The sequence below is a fragment of the Trifolium pratense genome, linkage group LG2, assembly GCF_020283565.1.
Source record: "Trifolium pratense cultivar HEN17-A07 linkage group LG2, ARS_RC_1.1, whole genome shotgun sequence".
Lineage (NCBI taxonomy): Eukaryota > Viridiplantae > Streptophyta > Magnoliopsida > Fabales > Fabaceae > Trifolium > Trifolium pratense.
In genome coordinates, this window is record NC_060060.1 from 58,104,603 (window position 1) to 58,124,821 (window position 20,219).

General features: G+C 30.8%; 1 protein-coding gene across 1 annotated transcript; it reads right to left on the reverse strand.

Annotated features, from left to right (window-relative positions):
* Window positions 1-3,829: 3,829 nt before the first annotated feature.
* On the reverse strand, window positions 3,830-8,604 carry LOC123910162 (homeobox-leucine zipper protein HDG11). The gene is made up of 11 exons (XM_045961221.1): window positions 8,525-8,604; window positions 7,856-8,019; window positions 7,601-7,718; window positions 7,143-7,331; window positions 6,221-6,691; window positions 6,006-6,107; window positions 5,643-5,852; window positions 5,385-5,565; window positions 4,825-5,090; window positions 4,656-4,745; window positions 3,830-4,272 (listed from the first exon to the last, which is right to left on the reverse strand). Exons 2-11 carry the CDS (start codon window positions 7,993-7,995, stop codon window positions 3,844-3,846), a joined length of 2,196 nt encoding a protein of 731 aa, XP_045817177.1. The 5' UTR covers window positions 7,996-8,019; window positions 8,525-8,604; the 3' UTR covers window positions 3,830-3,843.
* Window positions 8,605-20,219: the final 11,615 nt, after the last annotated feature.

Here is a 20,219-nt window from a genome sequence, read left to right on the forward strand (position 1 = left end):
TCGTTGAATGATCGTAAAATAGTTAGGGTTTGAAATGAAATGAGTTGACAGGTTGTGTACCATGTAGTTTTGTGTGCTTGCTTCTTTTTTTCCTTCCATTTCAAAACAAGTAAAAGAAGAATTTGATTTGGGAAATAAATGGACATTTTAAATGTAGAATTTAAATGTAGAATTGAAAAATCATGTGAACTCGTCCGATTATGTCTGGTAGTTAGTAGAGTTAACTACATGTTTTAATTCGGATAAAATTAGAATCAACTCTAGTTTTACTCATATTTGTTTTTACAAACAATTTAATTCGATGCTTCTTTCTTCAAGAATGATGGCGTTACAGATTTAAGATTTCTTTTGTAGAGAAGGACGCAAGTACAAAGCTTTTTCACTATTGTATGGTGTATTGGAAGGAGAATCTCTCTCCTTGCCTCATGACATTCGTAAAATGATGGAATTTAGCAAGGTAGTGGTCAAATTGATGATATTAGGTGGATGGAGAGGTGATCGGTGGTGGTCAAAATAGTGGTCAATGGTGGTTGGTGGTGGTCGTCGTGTTAATTATAATAGCAGTCAATAATTGAAGATCAGAGGTGGATAAATTGGTTATGAGAGGTGTCATATTAATGGTTGACAGTGGTCAGAGTAACGGTTGCTGGTTCTTAAAATAGTGTCTAGAGTAGTGATCGACGATCATCAATGGTGATAGGGGCAGATCTATAGCCCGGCAAACTGGGCACTTACCCGATCTCTGGTAAAAAATTTTGGTAGCGTTAAAACAAAAATATAAATTATAAAACCATTTTTTTTTTAGCAAAAAGTATATAGATATAAGTCACCTATCAAGTCTCAACCATATACTATATGTCAATTCAATTCACATTAGTACATTAATAATATCCTATAACCATACAACAAAATGATCATCAAACTCATCAAAGGGAAGAAAAATCCCATGAGCAACCATAATTAACTTGGACAACCATGATGAATGAGATATGATGGAGTTAGTTATGCTGTATTAAAAAGGCTGCAAAAAAATATGCATTGAATGAAGGTGAATGGATATGTTATTTCAACAATCCTCAAAGCACATCAAGTTGTCAACCTAAATGCAGCAATATGTCATCTTTTATTCAAGTTTCAATTAATCTCTTGAAAATACAATGGAGCCCATTAATGATGTGAAGCCACAAAAAAGTACCCAAACTGTCAATATCTGCCTCCTCTACACTCTCTTTGTATAAAATCCCTGACCCACTTTGTAGAAAGGTGTAATGTTGATTAATTTCATTTGGGGTTTTAATGGTAATATTTATTTTATTTAATGGTATTAATTTTCTTGTTATCAATTTTATTTAAAGTTTATGGTTTGCATTAAATTTTGTTTTTATTCATTTATTATATAGTATGAGATATTTAATATATACACCATAAAATAAAATATGTAATAAATGTTAAAAAATTACTGTATAAAATATTAAATATCTCACCCTATATATATAAATCAATTGTTACAAGTCAGTCACAAATATAATATTGTTAATATATATAGTAATAATTGACCTTTGAGTTAAAAATGTTTGCACAGTCTTGACCAACAAAATAAAAATGCTTGCATAGTATCATAAAAAATTTCTAAGTTGCCTGCGTTTTGAAAATATACACTAAAATGGGAGAAAGGATCCTTTGCGGTAAATTTTGCCTGCAGTCCAATATCTTCCATTCATTTTATTACTTTAGTAATTTTGTTTTTATTTTTATTAAAATGGATGGCCATGATTGAACTGCACCTCCTGTAGTACCGGAGGGAATCCAGATCCACTAAAATGGAATATGACAATAGAAAATTTCAAAAATATTTGGATTAGTATAATAATAAAAAACTAAATTAATAAGGTTTAAATAAAATAGCTGCTCCGAGTATGGTTCACTTATTTATAGTTGTCGAACTTTACTTAGAAATTAATCTGACTATGTAGTAGGTTTTACTAGGTGAAAAATGGTAGCGCTCATACTCTTGAAAGAGCAACTTTATCTCATGCTTCTCGCGTTACATTTGATGTTATTCCCAATTATATTGTTTCTCTTATTTTGAATAAAATGCTATAAGTTTACTTGCACAAAAAATAATATTATCATATAAAAATATTTTCTTTTGTCAAGTAGCGTAGTGACTAAAAATTTCACTTAAATATGAATAAGTGAAGTATATATTCAGGGTCCAAATCTCGACTCTTGCATGTATAATACGATATCCCTAACAATTGAGCTAAACTCACAAGGGCACAAATATAATAATAATAATTTTAGTTAATAGTTATCAGAAACATTATTAAAGAAATCAGAATTTAAACCCGTTTTCAATTAAATTGTGAATCTAGTAAAAATAAATAAAAGTAACATAATTATTACGAAAAATGGTAGCAACATAAAATGTATTCTCTATTCTCTATTATACACTGTTTTCAAAACCATGTCACTAAAAAAAAAGTGTATTGTTCTTTGCAACCATCCTTTGTTAAAAACAAAAACAAAAAATATATCTCATTAGTTGAAATTGGTGAATCCCGCCAAATTCATGGGAGTATAGTATGATATATAGTGAGCATCATTTTTTTTTGGTCAAAAATATCGAGTACTCCTATATCATTTTAAAACAACAATGAAATTCATATGAATTCTCATAAATAAATAAGTGTGTTGAAAGGCTAAAAACGTGTGCTTCTAATATTTACATTTTTAAGTAAATTCCAAAACATTTCATCCCAATACTATTTTTTTTTTTGTATTTCTAGTTTTTACAATTTTGGAGTCAAGTTTTTATGATGTTTAAAACCACTCTAACATCATACATCATACATAAACTTTGTTTTTGTTTTTGTTCACAACAATAAATATATTTCTAAAGAGAAAAAGAAGGTAGCAAGAGTTATTACAACAAAATGTCATTCATGAAAGCAACAACAATAAATTATGAATATTAAAGTCTCTGCCACAAGAAGTCAATGCCCGAACCATACACAATTTTCATGGCTTATCTAAGATTGTTGAGTAGGATATGACCAAGTATGGTGCGTTCTTGACTCCCTCTTCTTAAGACATCAACAACTACATCTTACTCCCACCACCCTCCAAATCTACTGTTGTTCATATCATAACAAATATCGTCGCTGAGACCCAATTCACCTAAACTTTCACAGCAGTCCAAATTATAACAAACTAAAATTACTGAGACTCAACTCAACTAAACTTTCGCAGTAGCCCAAATTATAACAAATCAGAGCTACCGAGACCTAACTCAACTAAACTTTCGCAGTAGCCCAAATTATAAGAAACCAGAGCTACCGAGACTTAACTCGGCTAAAATTTAGCCGCCGAAATAAAAACAAACCAAAAATAAAAAACTAAAAAATGAAAAATGAAAAGTGAAATTACACCATAGTGCCTTAAAATAATAATAATAATCCTTAATTAACCTCAAAGAAAAAAATTAAAAATAAAAATTGGTAGTTGGTGTGAAATGTAATGAAGCTTGAAAGATGAAACAACCTTTTTTGAATCCAAAATACAGCTCTACCAGCAACAACAACAGGAGCAGCAACAGCAGTAAATAATTTATGTCTTTGTGATCAATGTCTTGATGAGAAAGCATTCAAGTCTCTCAACTAACTTAAACTTCAAAACACTAACTTCTCTTCTCCCTCATATTGATTACCACCACCAGCACAAAATAAACTCTTTCAGGTTCTGAAACCATATTTAAGAATATATTTATATATAAAAAAAATAAAAAAACTTGTCCAAGTTTTTTTTTTCCTTTTTTTTTTATATATATATATATATATATCATCAAGAACTAGGACAATTCAAAGCAGCTTTTATGTGTTGGACAGTCTCACCAATAAGTCCATTAACAGTTGCAACAGACTCCATGTTAAGTTTTGCAGATGGTAAACTGCTTACCATAATTTGAAATGCAACTGTTATTAATGATCCACCTGATGACTTATTTCCTATGTTTGTGTTTGAACTTGTTGATGCTCCGTCGCCATTACCACCACCACCACTTTGAATATTGTTGCTGTTGCCATCGTATTGGTTTCCGTCCGATGTAATTGTGAAACCGGAGGGGAGTAACGGAATGTGTGAAGGATCTTCGCCGCTCATTGCTGTGTTGATAGATGTTAAATCAACCGGACAATAGACTACTAGTGAACCTGATGAATCCACACAGCTTTCTTGTAGGATCAACATGTTGTTCTGACTTGTGTTGAAAGCCTATAAATTTGAAAAGTCACAACAATAATGAGAAATTAGATGAAAACCCGGGGACTTAGGGTCTGTTTGTAACAGTTTTTTCTTCCAAAAATTAATCACTTTTAAAAATTTTCATCCGTTTGTTAAAAAATTTTCTTAAAATTTTCTAAAAAATAATCTCTAACATATTGAATATCAAAATCACTTTTTTATAATCCGTAACAAACGATCGCATACATGAGGGTCCCACCAAGTGGAGTTCCAGGGTTTGAACTCGTGACCTCTAAGTCAGAAGGCGGAAATATTTTAGTTGCGCGGCGGTGTGGAGGATCGCCCTCAACCATCAAAAACAAAATTGATATAGACAAAAAAAAAAAAAGATAAATGGAGGAAGCATGTCTTACCCTAAGCACAGAAATGCAGTTACCAGGATGTGCACCATTTGCTATATGAGCAACTTCTTGAACAGCATTACCATTAGAAAGAACATCCCACTAATCAAAAACATAAAAAAAAACTATTTAATTCTTAGATCATAGCATAAAATAAATATTAATTAAGCATAACACAAACCTGTGGTCTTTTCCTTTCATCTTTGAAGAAATTGAAAACAGTTTGTGGAGGTAAAGGTAGCCAAATGGTAGTAGCTGCACTTAGCACAACACCAGATTGACCTGGATCTGTACTCTTTCTTACAGTTACTCTGACTCCAATCTCATTCAAAGCTGAAAGTGTGGTCCATCTATGACTAGCTGATGCACTTATGCTTGCACAGAAATTAGTTACCATCCTTTGTGCTAGCTTCATCATACTCCTTTTTCCCTCAGGTGATGGCATCACTAAAAAATTCCACAAAAAAAAAAAATACAAGTTTTAGATCAAGTCAATAAAATTAATTATGGTCGCAACTCATGCACTAAATTGCAGCTGTAGTTACACTACAAACCACATTTGTCTGCATCTTGCAGTAAAGTGCAGACAAATGTGGTGTGGTTGCAGTGCAACTGCACTGTGGTTGCAGTTACGCTGCAAACCTTTATTTATGGTAAAATGCAGACAAATGCGGAAGATGCAGCCATATTTGCGGTAAAACTATGTATATGTATATATTAATATGAATTATATGTATATACCTCCACCGAGACCGGGAGTAGAGTTAGCAGAAACCATAAGACAAGCAAGCCTTTCACACATTCTCTGAAGAGTAGTCAAAAATCTTTCAGCTCCAAAGGCAGCACTACTATAGATAACATTTCTATAAAGCCTATGAACTGGATTTTTGTCTTCAATTTCCAAATGTTCAATCCAAGTAACCTATAAAATAAACAAAAGTGACTCAAAATGTTTCTAACATAATTAGATTTTAATGTGTTGAATTAAAGTTTAATTACCTTGGAATAGCCATTAGGCATGTCTTGAATGAAGCAGCCAGAAGGAAGACGATGACAGCGAAATTGAGGAGCAAATTGGTTGTCTTGAGGAAAATCGTACGAAACATCAACAATTGCCCATAAACCTTGCTCAATTTGTTGACAGTAACGCAGAAAGTAAAATTCTCGAATAGGAACGAGTGGTGACAGCACTTGCAACTCTTCATACATCTAAATTAAATTGCATAAAAAATAACTCAATGTGAAAGTGAAAAGAAAATTAAGTGCACAATTAGTTTAATCAGAAAAGAATGAAACATAAAATATAAATAAAGACTGTATACAAATACGGTGTCCGACATGTTTTCTGATTAATTAACATACCAGTTGCAAAGAACCACTGTGTCCACCCATCATTCCAGAAGCTATAACTTCAATTTTCTTTGCCATTGCCACAATAGTAGGAAAGAGCTCCATCCACTTGTTCTACAAAATCGATCATTAGATTTTCATGATTAAGTTCATTAAATTGAATGTACTATTATTATTAATAAATATCAAATGTAACAAAAAAGAGAAAAAGCATAAAAAGTTCTTACAGGATCCATAAACATCTCAACCAAAGTTAAGCCATTCATGATAACAACACCGGAATCCCTAGAAGCTTCAGTACGAATATTCGGATTCTTCAACCGATTATTAGCCTTTGGAAACATTCTATCATAGGTATCAAGATTAAGAATATCTCTTCCATCAGTATTTGATTTCATCCACAAAGGCTCATCAGTTTGCAAAAGCCTAACCAATTCATCCATAGCATTTGTCGCAATGTCAGACATTACCGACTTTTCCATTTCAGAAAGACAAGCCGGTTGGTACGGAACATTTTGCATTGTTGATGAACTTCCCGGTAAAAGATCAAGATCAAGTGACGGTCCTCCTCCCATTCCATGCCCACCAAAACTTCCCATTGATAAATCCAATGATGAAATGTGAATTGGTGTTACTGGTGGAAGCTGTGAAATTGGTCTTCCTATGTATTTTGCAGCAATGCTTGATACTCTATCAAGCTACAATGTTCAAAAATCACTATTTCAATTCACCACAAGATAGTACTATACTAAAAAATTTAAAATATAGCACAAGTAAGCGTGGTTTTAAAGTGTGGTCCGTAGCCGCAATTGCAGCCAAAAAAGTAAAAGACTTTGAGGTCTACAACGACATTTTGCCATAAATAAAGGTTGCCGCGTAATTGCAACCGCAATTTAAAACCAGGTTAAATACGTTTTTAATCGCTATAAAATTCACAATATTTCAAGTTTAGTCTCTAAAAATTTTGTTGATCTTTGCAAGGAATAAAATTGAACAATTTTTTTTAGACTAAACCAAAAAAATTATAATTATATAGAGATTAAAAATATGTTTAACACTTAAAACTATACTGTACTTGTAAATGAGAGAGCACAAATAAATAATTTTTTTTAATTAGTTGTTGAAATTTAATTGATAAATTTTTGTTACCTCTTCTTTGAGTTGAGCATTTTCAATCCTCAATTTTTGTTCATCAAAATAACAATCATCATTGATTGGAGGTCCACCACAGGAGGGGCAGATCACATTTTTAAGGGCTTCCCTTATAGCAATATTCTCACATCTTATCTTATCATTCTCTGCCCTTAGTTGACAATTATCAGCTCTCTCATGCTGTGCCTGTTTTGTTCAAACCAAAACACAAACCATAAAAATATTGTAAAATAAAAATAAAATACGATAATAATCTCATTTATAAAATACTCAAAATCCTGACCCCGATGAGTCTCGAGACCAAATTTTTCTAAGCTTTATAAATCTAAAAAACACAACAAAAAAAAACTGCTTAAAAATACACAATTACACCCTACACTACACATACTAAACCAAAATAAAGTAAAACTTAATTTTATTTTTTAAAAAAACAAAAGAAAAAAAATAAATAATACCTTCATCTGAGTCCTTCTGTTCTGAAACCAAAATTTGATCTGTCTAGGAGCCAAAGCTAATTCTCTGCTTAACTGCAATCTTTGCTTCTCATCAGGATGTGGACATTCCTTGAACATACTGAGAAAAAAAATTAAAATTAAAGGGCTATATCAAAATTTGAAAAGGGTGCAAAAAAAAAAAGAAAAAGAAAATTTTGACTGTTGATAAAGAGAGAGAAAAAAAACACAAAAAACAAGAAGAAAAAAGACTATTACGCTTCAAGCCTTTGAATCTGATTAGCAGTGTGACGGTGGTAACGTTTCTTTCTTCTCTGAGAATCAGATGAACCATCATGGTGATGATGATGATGGTGATGATCACCAGGGGACCCACTTCCTCCACTGTGATACTCCATTGTTCTCTTTTGATCAACAAAGTTCTGTTTTTTTTTTAATTACAACAAAAAAACCATTGAGAACAAATGAAATATGAAAATGGAAAAAGAAAGAGATTTTGAAGATGGGTTTTTGAAAAAGATGAAAACTTTTTGATGATGAAATGAGTAAATGTGATTTGGTTGGAATAAAAGCTATATGGGCTATTAAGCTATATAGCTATGGTGGTGGTGGCTATGTTGAAAAATAAATATACTCACTCATTTAGCAGTGATATATGTATGATATGATGATGATATTGATGATGATGATGATGATGATGAATAACAATATTAATTAACAAAATAATTTATTGATTTACATATTTGTAAAAAACGTATCAAAAGATAGTGGCATGATTTTTGGCGTGTGAGTGAGTTATGACAAATCTTATGGAAGAATAAGATCATATCCATATATTCATATTCATACTCATATCAATATGTTATGATATGATTCAATAAAAAAAAAAAATTAAAAAAAAAAAGATAAGAACAAAAAAATACTCACAATTTTTTTTTTCTCTCTTGCACTCTTTTGTGAATGTGCTATGAATGAATGCTATAAACTATGGAGTGTGTGTATTAATTTATATATATGATGAGTGAGTGTGTCAAAGGGTTTTGAAAAGAAAATGTAACCGATGGAAATGAATTTAAAGCATTGAGGAAGAAAAGGAAGAGACTTTAAGGTGCTATTCTATACTTATTATACAACACTATACTACAAATATTATTATTTATTATAAAATATTTTAAAATATTACAAAATCAACCCATTTTTTTTTCAAGGCTCCCTAATTTCTCTCTCTCTCTCTAGAAATGGTAGAGTATAGAGTGGTACTGATACAGTCATCAATCAAAAGGGTGTGTCCCCCCTTTTCACTTAAATGACTTCGCCGGATTTTTGGTCGCCGGTGCACTAATGGTTGAAATGACATAAAAAACCTTAGCTAAGCTTTTTTTTTTTTATTACTCTTTCTGTTCAAAAATAAATGACATATTTTTGACTTTGTATACTACTCTTATGATCTCATTTGACTCTATTTTTCTACTAATATGTATATGCAAATATTAGTATATGAGATCTTGGTTGATTTGTCTCAATGACTATTTTCAAAATATATAATTTTTAATAATAGATAATTTAATACTCCCTCTAGTCCTTTTTTATAAGAAATATTTTGACAAAATCACACAGACCAAAAAATGTAAATTTTCTCATTAATGATTCTAACATTTTATGTTATATTCCAAAACTAACCTTTGACTAGCATGAAAAATAGGCCTCTCTAATTAATGCACTAGCATTAGAATGAATTATTTGATTGTATTTAATAAGGGTACAAATGAAATTGTGTCAAAGTATTTTTTATAAAAATGACCAAATCAAAATTCCAAAGTGTTTCTTATAAAAAGTACCGGATGGAGTATATTAATGATCAAAGTTGGGCATTAAAAATAGTCTACCAGGTCATTTATTTTGGAACGAAGGAGGAAATGTTTCTCTTTCATCATTTATGTTTGTGCCTTAATTCTCTCATATATGCTCTCTCATTGTTTTAATTTTTGCATACTAAGGTCACATACACACACGATGCAATGTGTTAAAAGTCAAACGTTGGTGTCCTATTGGAGGAGTTAAGGTATAGGATACACCAAAATGTGCCATTTTTCTGTTTTGGTTCTCAATTTTAGTAATGGATGACACATAGTATAAAGTAATGTTGTGGTAACAAATTTTTTCTAGCTGTTCTCTATTGAGTTTTTGGCTTTGGACATGTTTGAGGACTATAGTGTAAATATCTTATTTAGTAACTAAAAATTATAGGGCATTTTTTAATTTGATCATGAAATTTAACTAAGACATTAATTTAATTAAAAATTTATTTTAAAAGTTATGACGACGTAATGGAACATTTTTCGATAACAAACGAAATGTATTTCAAAAAAAGTATAAGAGATATTCGAACTGCGATACGTAAATAAAATAACTTATGCAACAATGAAATATATGTCAAAGTCAGCGAACGACTTTATTAAAAGACTTTATCGCGATCTATGAACCCTTCGTGAAAAAGGTATTAATATGTGTCGCATTTGACTTTCTTAAAAATTAGTTATGTAGATTGTCATCTCGAATTAAATAAATAAGATAAATGTAATTGCTAAAAAATTTAACTAAAAATATGCTTTTAACAACCATATGATGTCGTCTACAAATCATAACTTAACTAACAGAAATGTTAAAATTATTAGGTCAAACATTATTATCGGCATATAAACTTTTGCCTCTCTACTTTGTGTGTTTCCATGACTTGTTATTTCATATATATACAAAAAAAACTACCATATGACGCCTAATAATAAACGGAAATGTTATTTTAATTCTACTTCTTTTTCTCAACCGTATTTATCTTATTTATATTTATTTTTCTCATGCAATTGTTTATCTTATTTAATGATAATAAAACTCAAGCTCTAATTTTGTCCCAAATAAGAAAAAAAAAACTCAAGCTCTAATCAATTGTAGTTAAAAAAACAATTTTAGTTCTATCTTTTAACACCTTAGTAACAAGTATGAAGGGTTTTTTTTGGGTACAAAATATGAAGGGTTTTAAGAAGCACTTTAAACTTTCTGGGAAAGTACACACCAAGACAGTATATTATTGAGTTCTTAAATCAATATAATTGAAATATTTTTTATTGTATCTATGTATCAGTTATTTATTAGTATTTCTTAAATCAATATAAATGAAATATTTTTTATTGTATTTATGTATCAGTTATTTATTATTCTATTTGAATTTGTGCTTGAGTTCATTACAATTACATTACATTCATATAAGTGATAATCGTCATGTCTTGATTGTTAAGTTCTAATGCTCCAAAGATATATCCCACTAGTTATCCGGAAAAAAGAAAAAGATAAATACCACTTTGATTTTAAAATCTAAAGTTGTGAAATGAGAGCAGACAATTAATTTTGAGTTTAATGAACACGCGACGTCAGTGTAATTTAATTTTATAAGGACAATTAATCAAAATAATTCAATCTTCCAGATCATATCAAGAATGCGGAGTTAAGTGGAGTTACGACATGACAGAAAACATTGTTATGATTGGTTGATAATGTAAAATTATTTTACAATGTCGGTGCATATTTCTTTTCTCATTAATTTTTTGTCAAAAAAAAAATAATAATAATTTGGTCAATAAAATCACATTGAAAATATATATAAAATTTATTTTACCTAAAATTTTATCATCGTGTGATATCAATTTTTTTGTCACAATAACTAATACATTAGGTTCAACTGGTTAATGGATTTATTTAAAATAAATTGTTTGAGAAAAACCAAGTTCTACTTTTATAGCGTCAATAATTCTATGTCAAACTTTACTTATCTAGTAGCAGAAATCTGGATTACTAGGTCTTATTCTTCTAAAAACAAAATTATTAATGCCAAAAGAAAAAATTGGGTAGCAATAAGCTAATGATAACGCTAATTGTTTAGCTTGAGCTTCTATCTCTTATGCTCCCCACAATGATTGTATCTTGAATGCTTTGAATAATGATATGAGTTAACTTTGATTTGAGTAAAAAAAAAAAAAATTGGGTACGATTGTACCAAAATATTTACTTATGGTAATAAATAATATAAAAAACTTTCTTATTTGGAAGCATACAAAATCTTTTATATTCATACTAAAAATATCTAAAATATTTTCTTATTAGTTATTAAAATATTGTCAAATTCTAATATAGAAAAATATTTCAAAAGGATAATGTTTCAAATGATTTTCGTGTACGGCAAAAATAATTAACACACTCTCTAAATAATTTAATTAATTAATTGAGTAATATAAAAAGTGACAGTTGTGTGTAAATTTTTTTTGGGACTAAAAGTTGTATGTAATTAATGAATAATATAAACGGACTATTGAAAAAATACCATTAAATATGCTATCAGCATTTAAAGTCATAATTTTAACGTTTGAGATATGGTCGTTTGAATGGTAAAACAGTCAACAATACATGTTTTATTAAGAATGTATTTCCAAATAATGTGCAAACAAACAAACAAACTAGAAAATTAAAATTTTGATTGATTTGATTTTTTTTTTATTTGTTAATTTTTTTTTGTTTAACCAAAGGTATCTCTATGTACAACTCTGACGATTAATTTCCTCGAAATAAGTGAGATTCATTTAAAGAATTGACATCTTCAATATCCTTGGTTGAGGATCGAACCCCAAGATCAAATGGTTAAGGGTTCCAATCCACCATTTGTGTCGGATCATGTTGTTTTATTCGACATTTTTATTAAACGATTAGAAATATATTTAAAAAAAGATTAAATATTATTTATTTTTAAATAAATGTTAAATATTTTTTTGAATAAGCTAAATTAGCCCACACAAATTGGCACCAGAGAGAATCGAATCTCAGACCTCAAGAGGAGCACACTCCCAGGTCCCAAGCCAATACCAATGCACCAACCCAAGTGAGTTATAAGTTATAGGGAAAAATCTCCACAATGTGCTAAAAAAATTTTTAAAAAAAAATTATTTATAATGTCAAAATATAAATATAAGAGATATTTATAAAATTGTTAATGGTATCACGTTAAGGAAACACTTATTTTAGTATTTTCAATATTTTTGTGTGATTTTGTGAAATAAAATAAATAAAACAAAGAAGAATTAAAAGTCACAAGTATTTGGTCCCATATTAGTATTAAATACATTGGACTTTTTAGAGCGTTTTCCGTTCTTGTAATATGGGTGAATTTAGGTTTTAATCCTTAAAAAAAACTTTCATTTTTCTCCTATAAAATCAGATTCCTTTCATTTTAGTCCTTCATTCAGACATGTCACGCAAAAATGATGACAAATGCATTTGGTGATGTGTCATCTACCACGTGTGCAAGAAATGATGACTTGACATATTTTTTCGAGGCAAAGTGTACTTTTCTTTTCTGGGCAAATTATTAAGTCTTAGTATGTGAAAAAATTCATTTGTTTTCCCCTCTAATGTTAAATTATTATCGTTTTTGTCCCTCGTTTTATTTTTGGCACATCACAAAAAAACGCTAACATGATTTGTGTCTGTTGACTGCACCACTTCCACGTCTGCTTTTAAAACTGACTTAACATTTTTATTTCCGTGACTCAAAATAATGTTTTTTTAAATGAAAAATAAAATTTGACAATGTATTAAATATAAAATAAATTAGTTATTTTTCATCTCTTCAACACTACTTCATGTTCTTATCATTTTTTTAGTCAATCTTCTTATCCTTCTTAAACTATAAATTGAGAAAGAAAAAAAAATAATGAAATTGAACCGAAGAAGATGAGAGAAAATTATTTCATCACAACTTATCTCTCGACACCCTACCCACACGATCTCAATTTCCATCTTAAAAAATAACCACTATCACCCGAAAACAAATTTTCAAACTCCATCATCAAAATAACATTTTTCAACCGACATAGAGTGATATAAGTAATAGATACTTGAGCCCCATAATCATTTAGTCCTGGATTCGATCCTTGGCCGGTGTGTATCGAGAAAAACCAATGTCGAGAAATTGAAGGAGTAAATGAAGGGGTGTTTAGGGTTTGAAAAGGTAATTTTTCTAGAAAAACCAAGAAAATCGGGAGGATGCTTCTCTCAAACTTTCACAAAACCATCAACACTATCAACAACAAAGGCTTACACCAAAGTGATACTTCTTGCTATAATGGCGGTGATCCTCTCTGTCACCTCCATCGCCTCCGTTGATGAGGCTTCGGCTCTCAGTCCCGCCTCTCCAGCAATCGTTGTTTTGTTGAATGTGTTGTTATGTTGTTTGAGATTGTTTGAAGTCCCACATTACTTAGGTTCACAGGATGTGAAGTGTATAAATATGTGAGGGCAACCTCACCGTTTGAGCTAGCTTTTGCGGATGAGATCCAAACATATTTAACATGGTATTAGAGTCGGGTTAAGGACTGCAAATGTGGGCATTTGACCTAGGATCACGACCACGCTAGGCGTGAGGGTGGGTGTTGAATGTGTTGTTGTGTTGTTTGAGATTGTTTGAAGTTCCACATTGCTTAAGTTTCCGGGAAGTGAAGTGTATAAATATGTGAGGGCAACCCCACCCTTTGAGCTAGCTTTTGGGATGAGATCTAAGCATATTTAATAGTTTCGCCGTCGCTCGTTGCAAGTTTGGTTGTTACCGTTGCTGCTTTTGCTTTTGGCTCTACTATTCGGATCAGAGTATTATACTCTAGGAGGATGAATTTACTTTTATTTGTGTGGATTTTTAGTAGATGATGAGATTTGACTAGTAGTAGTATATAAAACTCTTATCTCTCGTTTTTTCTTTTGGATCTTGCTTTTATGTGATTTGAGGAATATTATCGTTGTTATATATCATTGTTTCTGGTACACAATAATGGATATACTAGACCCTTATCCGTGCGATGCACGGATATGATGCGTTGTTTTATATTATAACGTGAAAAATACAATAGTAACAAAATACAAAATACAATAGTAACAATTTTATAAATAATTTTACTTTTCGTTACATGGCATGTGCACCGGTTTATCCACCAAATCATTAAAATTCCTTCATAAAGAAACGATAAACTAAAGTGTTAAAAATCAATTTCCAAATAAAAGAAAACTACTAAAGTAATATAGATATAAAATTGCGGCTCACAATAAAAATGAAAATACTTCACATTATCTTTAATATGAATCTCTCAAAATAATCTATTCAAAAGTTTGTATAAAATAATCTTCAAAATCACTTAAAAAGATGACAAAATATACTTACATGAGCTACCATTTTTCATAATCTTGATCTATCTCAAAAACATATCAAACGATTTTAGATTTTTATACAATTCAACATATATGATCTATACGATATAAGCTTTCAATCCAACGGTGAATTTTGTAAAATTTGTATTCGTTAAAGCGTTATTGAGCGGTGTAACATTACTCAAATGTTACACCGGTGTAATTTGATACCTCCCCTATATATATATATATATATATATATATATATATATATATATATATATATATATATATATATATATATATATATATATATATATATATATATAAAAGACAATACGTTAAGAATTCACATGAATTTTTATTTTTATATTAGCCTTTAGAGGAACATTGTCCTAGCTACCCGAACCAAAAAGACGGCAATACTTACACGATCAATCATTTTTCATAAGCAAGGATACAACAAAAGTGAAAATAGAAGTCTTCTATTATCTTCTCTCAAGTCAAATAAAAAAAAAGTCATATATCACAATAGGATTAAAGAAATTAAAAAATAATTAAAGTTACAAAATATTAGTGTTAAAGATACACATATACTTACATGAGAAACTATTTTTTATAGACTTCCCGAACAATAATGATGCAACAAAAGTACAAAATAGAAGCCCCCTCATTTACATGAAAAATAGTCATGAGTAAAATTCTCTTCAAGATATTAAGAACAATTGTACTACAAATAGTTACATTTTCTTGAGAATAATAATAAAAACTATACAAAGTTATGTTAACCTTCCTTCAAAAGAAGTTGTCCTACCTCAACATGAAAGTTGGCAATACAAAATGAAAAGGCTAGGTGTAAGAATGAAACTAAATATATATCGAAGGATCACATCACTTGGTCTTTAATTAGTGCAAATGCAAATAAATATGTGAACTGAAAAGTTACTTTGCATTAGAGAAAGTGATGTGTAATTAAAATATATTGTTATGCAATGAAAGGTCTCATGAATAAGAATTATGAGTAAACTTTTCAATTTTTATAATAAAACTTATTTATAAGAATATGGTTGTAGGTTTATAACATAAAAAAGAAAAGAAAAGAAAGGATAGATAGAGATGACAATAATGTAAGGAGAAGTGATGTGGCATTTTAAGTGGCTGACGTGGCTAAATGAAAAAATTTCATTGGTTTAAATGAATTAGGGTTTAGAAGAGTAGTAGGAGAACTCTCTAAGATTTATATATATAGATTTCTTCTATATTTATGCTTGTTCTTCTTTATAATCGGATTTGGATCCTCCTAGTTTTCATTTATCTCAATCTTTCCAAACAATAAATCCTGGTCATTATATTTAATCTAACGGTCAAAAGAGAAAAGTACCTATGCTATAACAATCAGATTCCCTATAGTTTGCAATGTGCCTAGTTTTTATTTTCTTTCTTCAAATTTTTATTTAATAAATATTCAAAAGAAAAATGCTAATAAAGAAAACCAATCCATTTAGAATGGGTTCCAGAGTGTTGGGAAAAACCGGCATAGAGAAAATAAAAGAATGCAATCACAACACAAGAATATAACGTGGAAACTGCAAAACCGAAGAAAAAACCACGATCGTTCTCTAAACCTACAACCAGAGAATAAACACTATGTGAAAATTGTTACAACACATAGACTTCACTCTCAACCACCCCATGCCCCAGTACACCCACACTCTCCAAAGTAAATATTTGAACTACATCTCAAATACTCTAAAACAAGAGCATAAGAGAAAAGAAAAAGAGACACAAATATAAACTTAAAGTGTTTACAAGTGTTACTACTTGGTGTGTTGAAACAAAGAACTTGAGGTCTCTTTATATAGCATTGAGTTCCTCCACTCTTCACTTCTATAAGCTATGTGGGACTTCTTAAATATAATTTTCTTGACATTTTTTTCCTTCATTAGCAATGTAGGACTTACATTGTAATAAACCTCAACAATCATCACCTTGATTCAATCTTCATTGTCTACACCGACAATCATTATCTTCCGCTTCCATTGTCTATATCAAAAATCATTGTTTTCACCGACAATCATAATTCTCATTGTCTATACTAACAAATTAAATTATCATACTCCGCCATAAAAAGTACACTGCACTTGGAACTAAACTATCCCAAAAATTTTCTTCACTTGGAAATAAATCATCCCAAGAATTTCCTTCACTTGGAACCAAGCCATCCCAAGAATTTCATCTCGAAACCTTGCTGAAAATTTATGGTGCAACTTCCATGTTGGCTTTCCCGGAAGTTCATCAGCCATCGAGATAACTGCGTACCTTGCATCAATGTCAACCAATGCCCGCACGCTATCATCACACACCTTGCATCCAAGTCAACCGATGCCCATGTGCCACTTGAACAACTTCAAGCTGCTCTGAAACCACTTTCAAGCCATTTGTTAGGCTCCAACAATTCAAGTTTAGTTACATCACCTAGTAAATCTTGTTTCACTAGTCCAACTAAACTCATGTCACTAACAAGTACCCACCCGAAGATCCACAACTTAACCAAAATATGAGAATCACCACTAGTAACCGATGCATAACCAATAAAAGTAGAACTATCTAACAAGTATCTACCTATTATCTATGCATCAAAGTTCAAGAAAATACATCGCATCATGTTAAGAGAAACTCACCCATACCTTGAACCTTACAAGCTTTCCCGTCTCCAAGATGAACAACTCCACCTTCAACTAGCTCTAGGGATTCAAAAATATTTCTTCTTCAAACACATGTGATATGAGCTTCCAAAGTCCATGACTCAACACTCCACCGATTCCGAACTTCCACTAGCACATCTGCATCCTCATAATAAGTTGTTGTTTCATACGTAACTCGAGTATTCTTATCACCGCCTCTCCAGACTGATGTCGAGTATTATTACCACCGCCTCTCTAGGCTGATGTCAAGTATTATTACCACTACCTCTCCAGGCTGACCTTATGTAACCCTGATTGCATTAATACATCCTTGACTTGATTTTCCACAAGCCAAACATCAATTTTCTCTAAATTTCACAACGGAACTCCGTCCTCCTGAATCAAACTAAGAGCTCTGATACCAGTTGTTGGGATGAACCGACATAGAGAAAATAAAAGAATGCAATAACAACACAAGAATATAACGTGGACACTCCAAAACAGGAGAAAAAACCACGGTCGTTGTCTAAACCTACAACCAGAGAATAAACACTATGTGAAAATTGTTACAACACATAGACTTCGCTCTCAATCACCCCATGCCCTAGTACACCCACACTCTCCAAAGTAAATATTTGAACTACATCTCAAATACTCTAAAACAAGAGCATAAGAAAAAAGAAAAAGAGACACAAATATAAACTTAAAGTGTTTACAAGTGTTACTGGTTGGTGTGTTGAAACAAGGAACTTGAGATCTCTTTATATAGCATTGAGCTCCTCTATTCTTCACTTTTCTAAGCAATGTGGGACTTCTCACATATAATTTCCTTGACCTTTTTTTCCTTCATTTGCAATGTGAGACTTACATTGCAATCAACCCCAACACAGAGTTAGCGACTTTTGAGTTTCGTCTTCATGTGTTTCGTATAAAGGATTTCATGGTAGCTCTGAAGCAGCGTCTTCTTGAGTTATGGTTATTTAGTTTGAGATGGACCATGGACCGTACTGCCCCTCAGTGAGGCTAGTGTCGGTCTTCCAAATGATATAGTTGTAGATAGATGTGCATGGAATCACTAAATATTTGATGAGTACGGTCCTTCTTGATGATTCGGTGGTTCCGTCATGAAATGTTGTTGGGAGGACGATCGTGCCAATTGGTTGAGTTGGAGATTCGTCAAAACCTGTTAGGCGTCCACCTTTTTATGGTTCTAGGTGCTCTGTTTTGGGGATTTGTATGGCATAGAGAACGTTGTTGTCTTTCCCAAGGACGGACCAAGGGGGGGCAAGCAAGGGATCTAACCCCACCCCCCCCCCCCCCCCCCAAATGCATACATGTTTCACATGTATAAGCTTCCATGTATACGGGTTGCTAATGACATCTTTTAATTTATTCACTCTTATTTGAGGTGCTCGTACATAAATTATTGTGATTTTGTTGAATAATTTTTACTTAAATATAATTTTAGTCCTTATAAAATTACAAGTTTTTAAATTTTGTCGCTCAAAAATTTACTTTAAGTCTATATTTGTATTTTATAAAAACTATTTGAGGACTAAAAATATCAATTTTTTAAAAAATATTTTCAAATAGGGACTATTCATACCAAACTACAATATTTTAGAGGATATTTTCGGCTAAAATTTAATATGACTAAACATAAAAACTCGTTATTTTATAAAGAAAAAAAGTATATTTAACCATATTATTTATTTATTAAAAAAAGAAATTCGACCCCGCGTATGATTGATTTATGGATCCGTCCCTAGTCTTTCCCTTGAGTAACTATCACATGCTTGGTAGCATGTATTAGAGCTTTATGCCTTTGAGCTCTAGTTGTATTGGGCTTTAGTCCTCTGGAACATTATCAATGACAAATATTTATAATTTATCAAGCAATTTTATTTTTATATTTATCAATATATTTATCCTGTATTTTTTATATAAGAGTAAATAAAAATAGAGTGAAATTGAGTGAAAAATAAAAACATGTTGCTTGTTGCTAAAATTGAGGAAAATTCATATAACGAAAATAATAAATCTATGTCTAATTGAGTTATTTTGACAAAATTATCTCATATTTTGTTTCTGTGTCAATTTACTAAATTATTAATTTTGAGAGTAAAATTACGTAGAAGGATAGAATATTTGGAAGGTTTGCTTAAACAAAACCCACCGCAACTGTTTGCAACACTCTACCATCTGACGGCTGGAAAACCGCTGCAAAACCCCTTCCATCGCTTTTTTTACGTTTCAGGCCGCTTTTGGCCGCTGCAAATGCTGAAAATTCTTGTATTTTGGAAAATGTTTTGGGAAAAGTGTGTATGCATAATAATAATTAGATGACACAATTCTAAAAATTTATATTAAAAAGTGAAAATATCAAGTAACACTAATTTTAGGTTCTGTTTGAGAATAACAAAATTTTGAGTTTATGTCTTATAATTTATATTTTATAACTTCATTTTGAAAGAAAAAAAGGATATGTTTGGTAATTTTTTTCTCATGACTTATAGTTTATTTTTATTATCTTATAGCTTATTTTAATAAGCTAATTCAATTAGCTTTTAAGGTCCGTTTGAATTGGTTTATTTTTTGAGTTTATGCGAAATAACTTAAGTAAATAAATAAGTTTTTATGTATTACTATAAGTTTTTCAAGGTAGTTTATGATAGTTATGAATTATTTGTATAAGCTATTTTCATAAGCTAAAAAATAAG

What these genes read in the sequence shown, in the direction of transcription:
- LOC123910162 (XM_045961221.1), bottom strand. Translation starts at nt 7,995, where the DNA reads ATGGAGTATCACAGTGGAGGAAGTGGGTCCCCTGGTGATCATCACCAT. An exon ending in TACTCCCGGTCTCGGTGGAG is followed by an intron (nt 5,091 to 5,384) that starts GTATATACATAT and finishes GGAATTTTTTAG; the next exon opens with TGATGCCATCACCTGAGGGA. An exon ending in ATGAAAGGAAAAGACCACAG is followed by an intron (nt 4,746 to 4,824) that starts GTTTGTGTTATG and finishes GTTTTTGATTAG; the next exon opens with TGGGATGTTCTTTCTAATGG.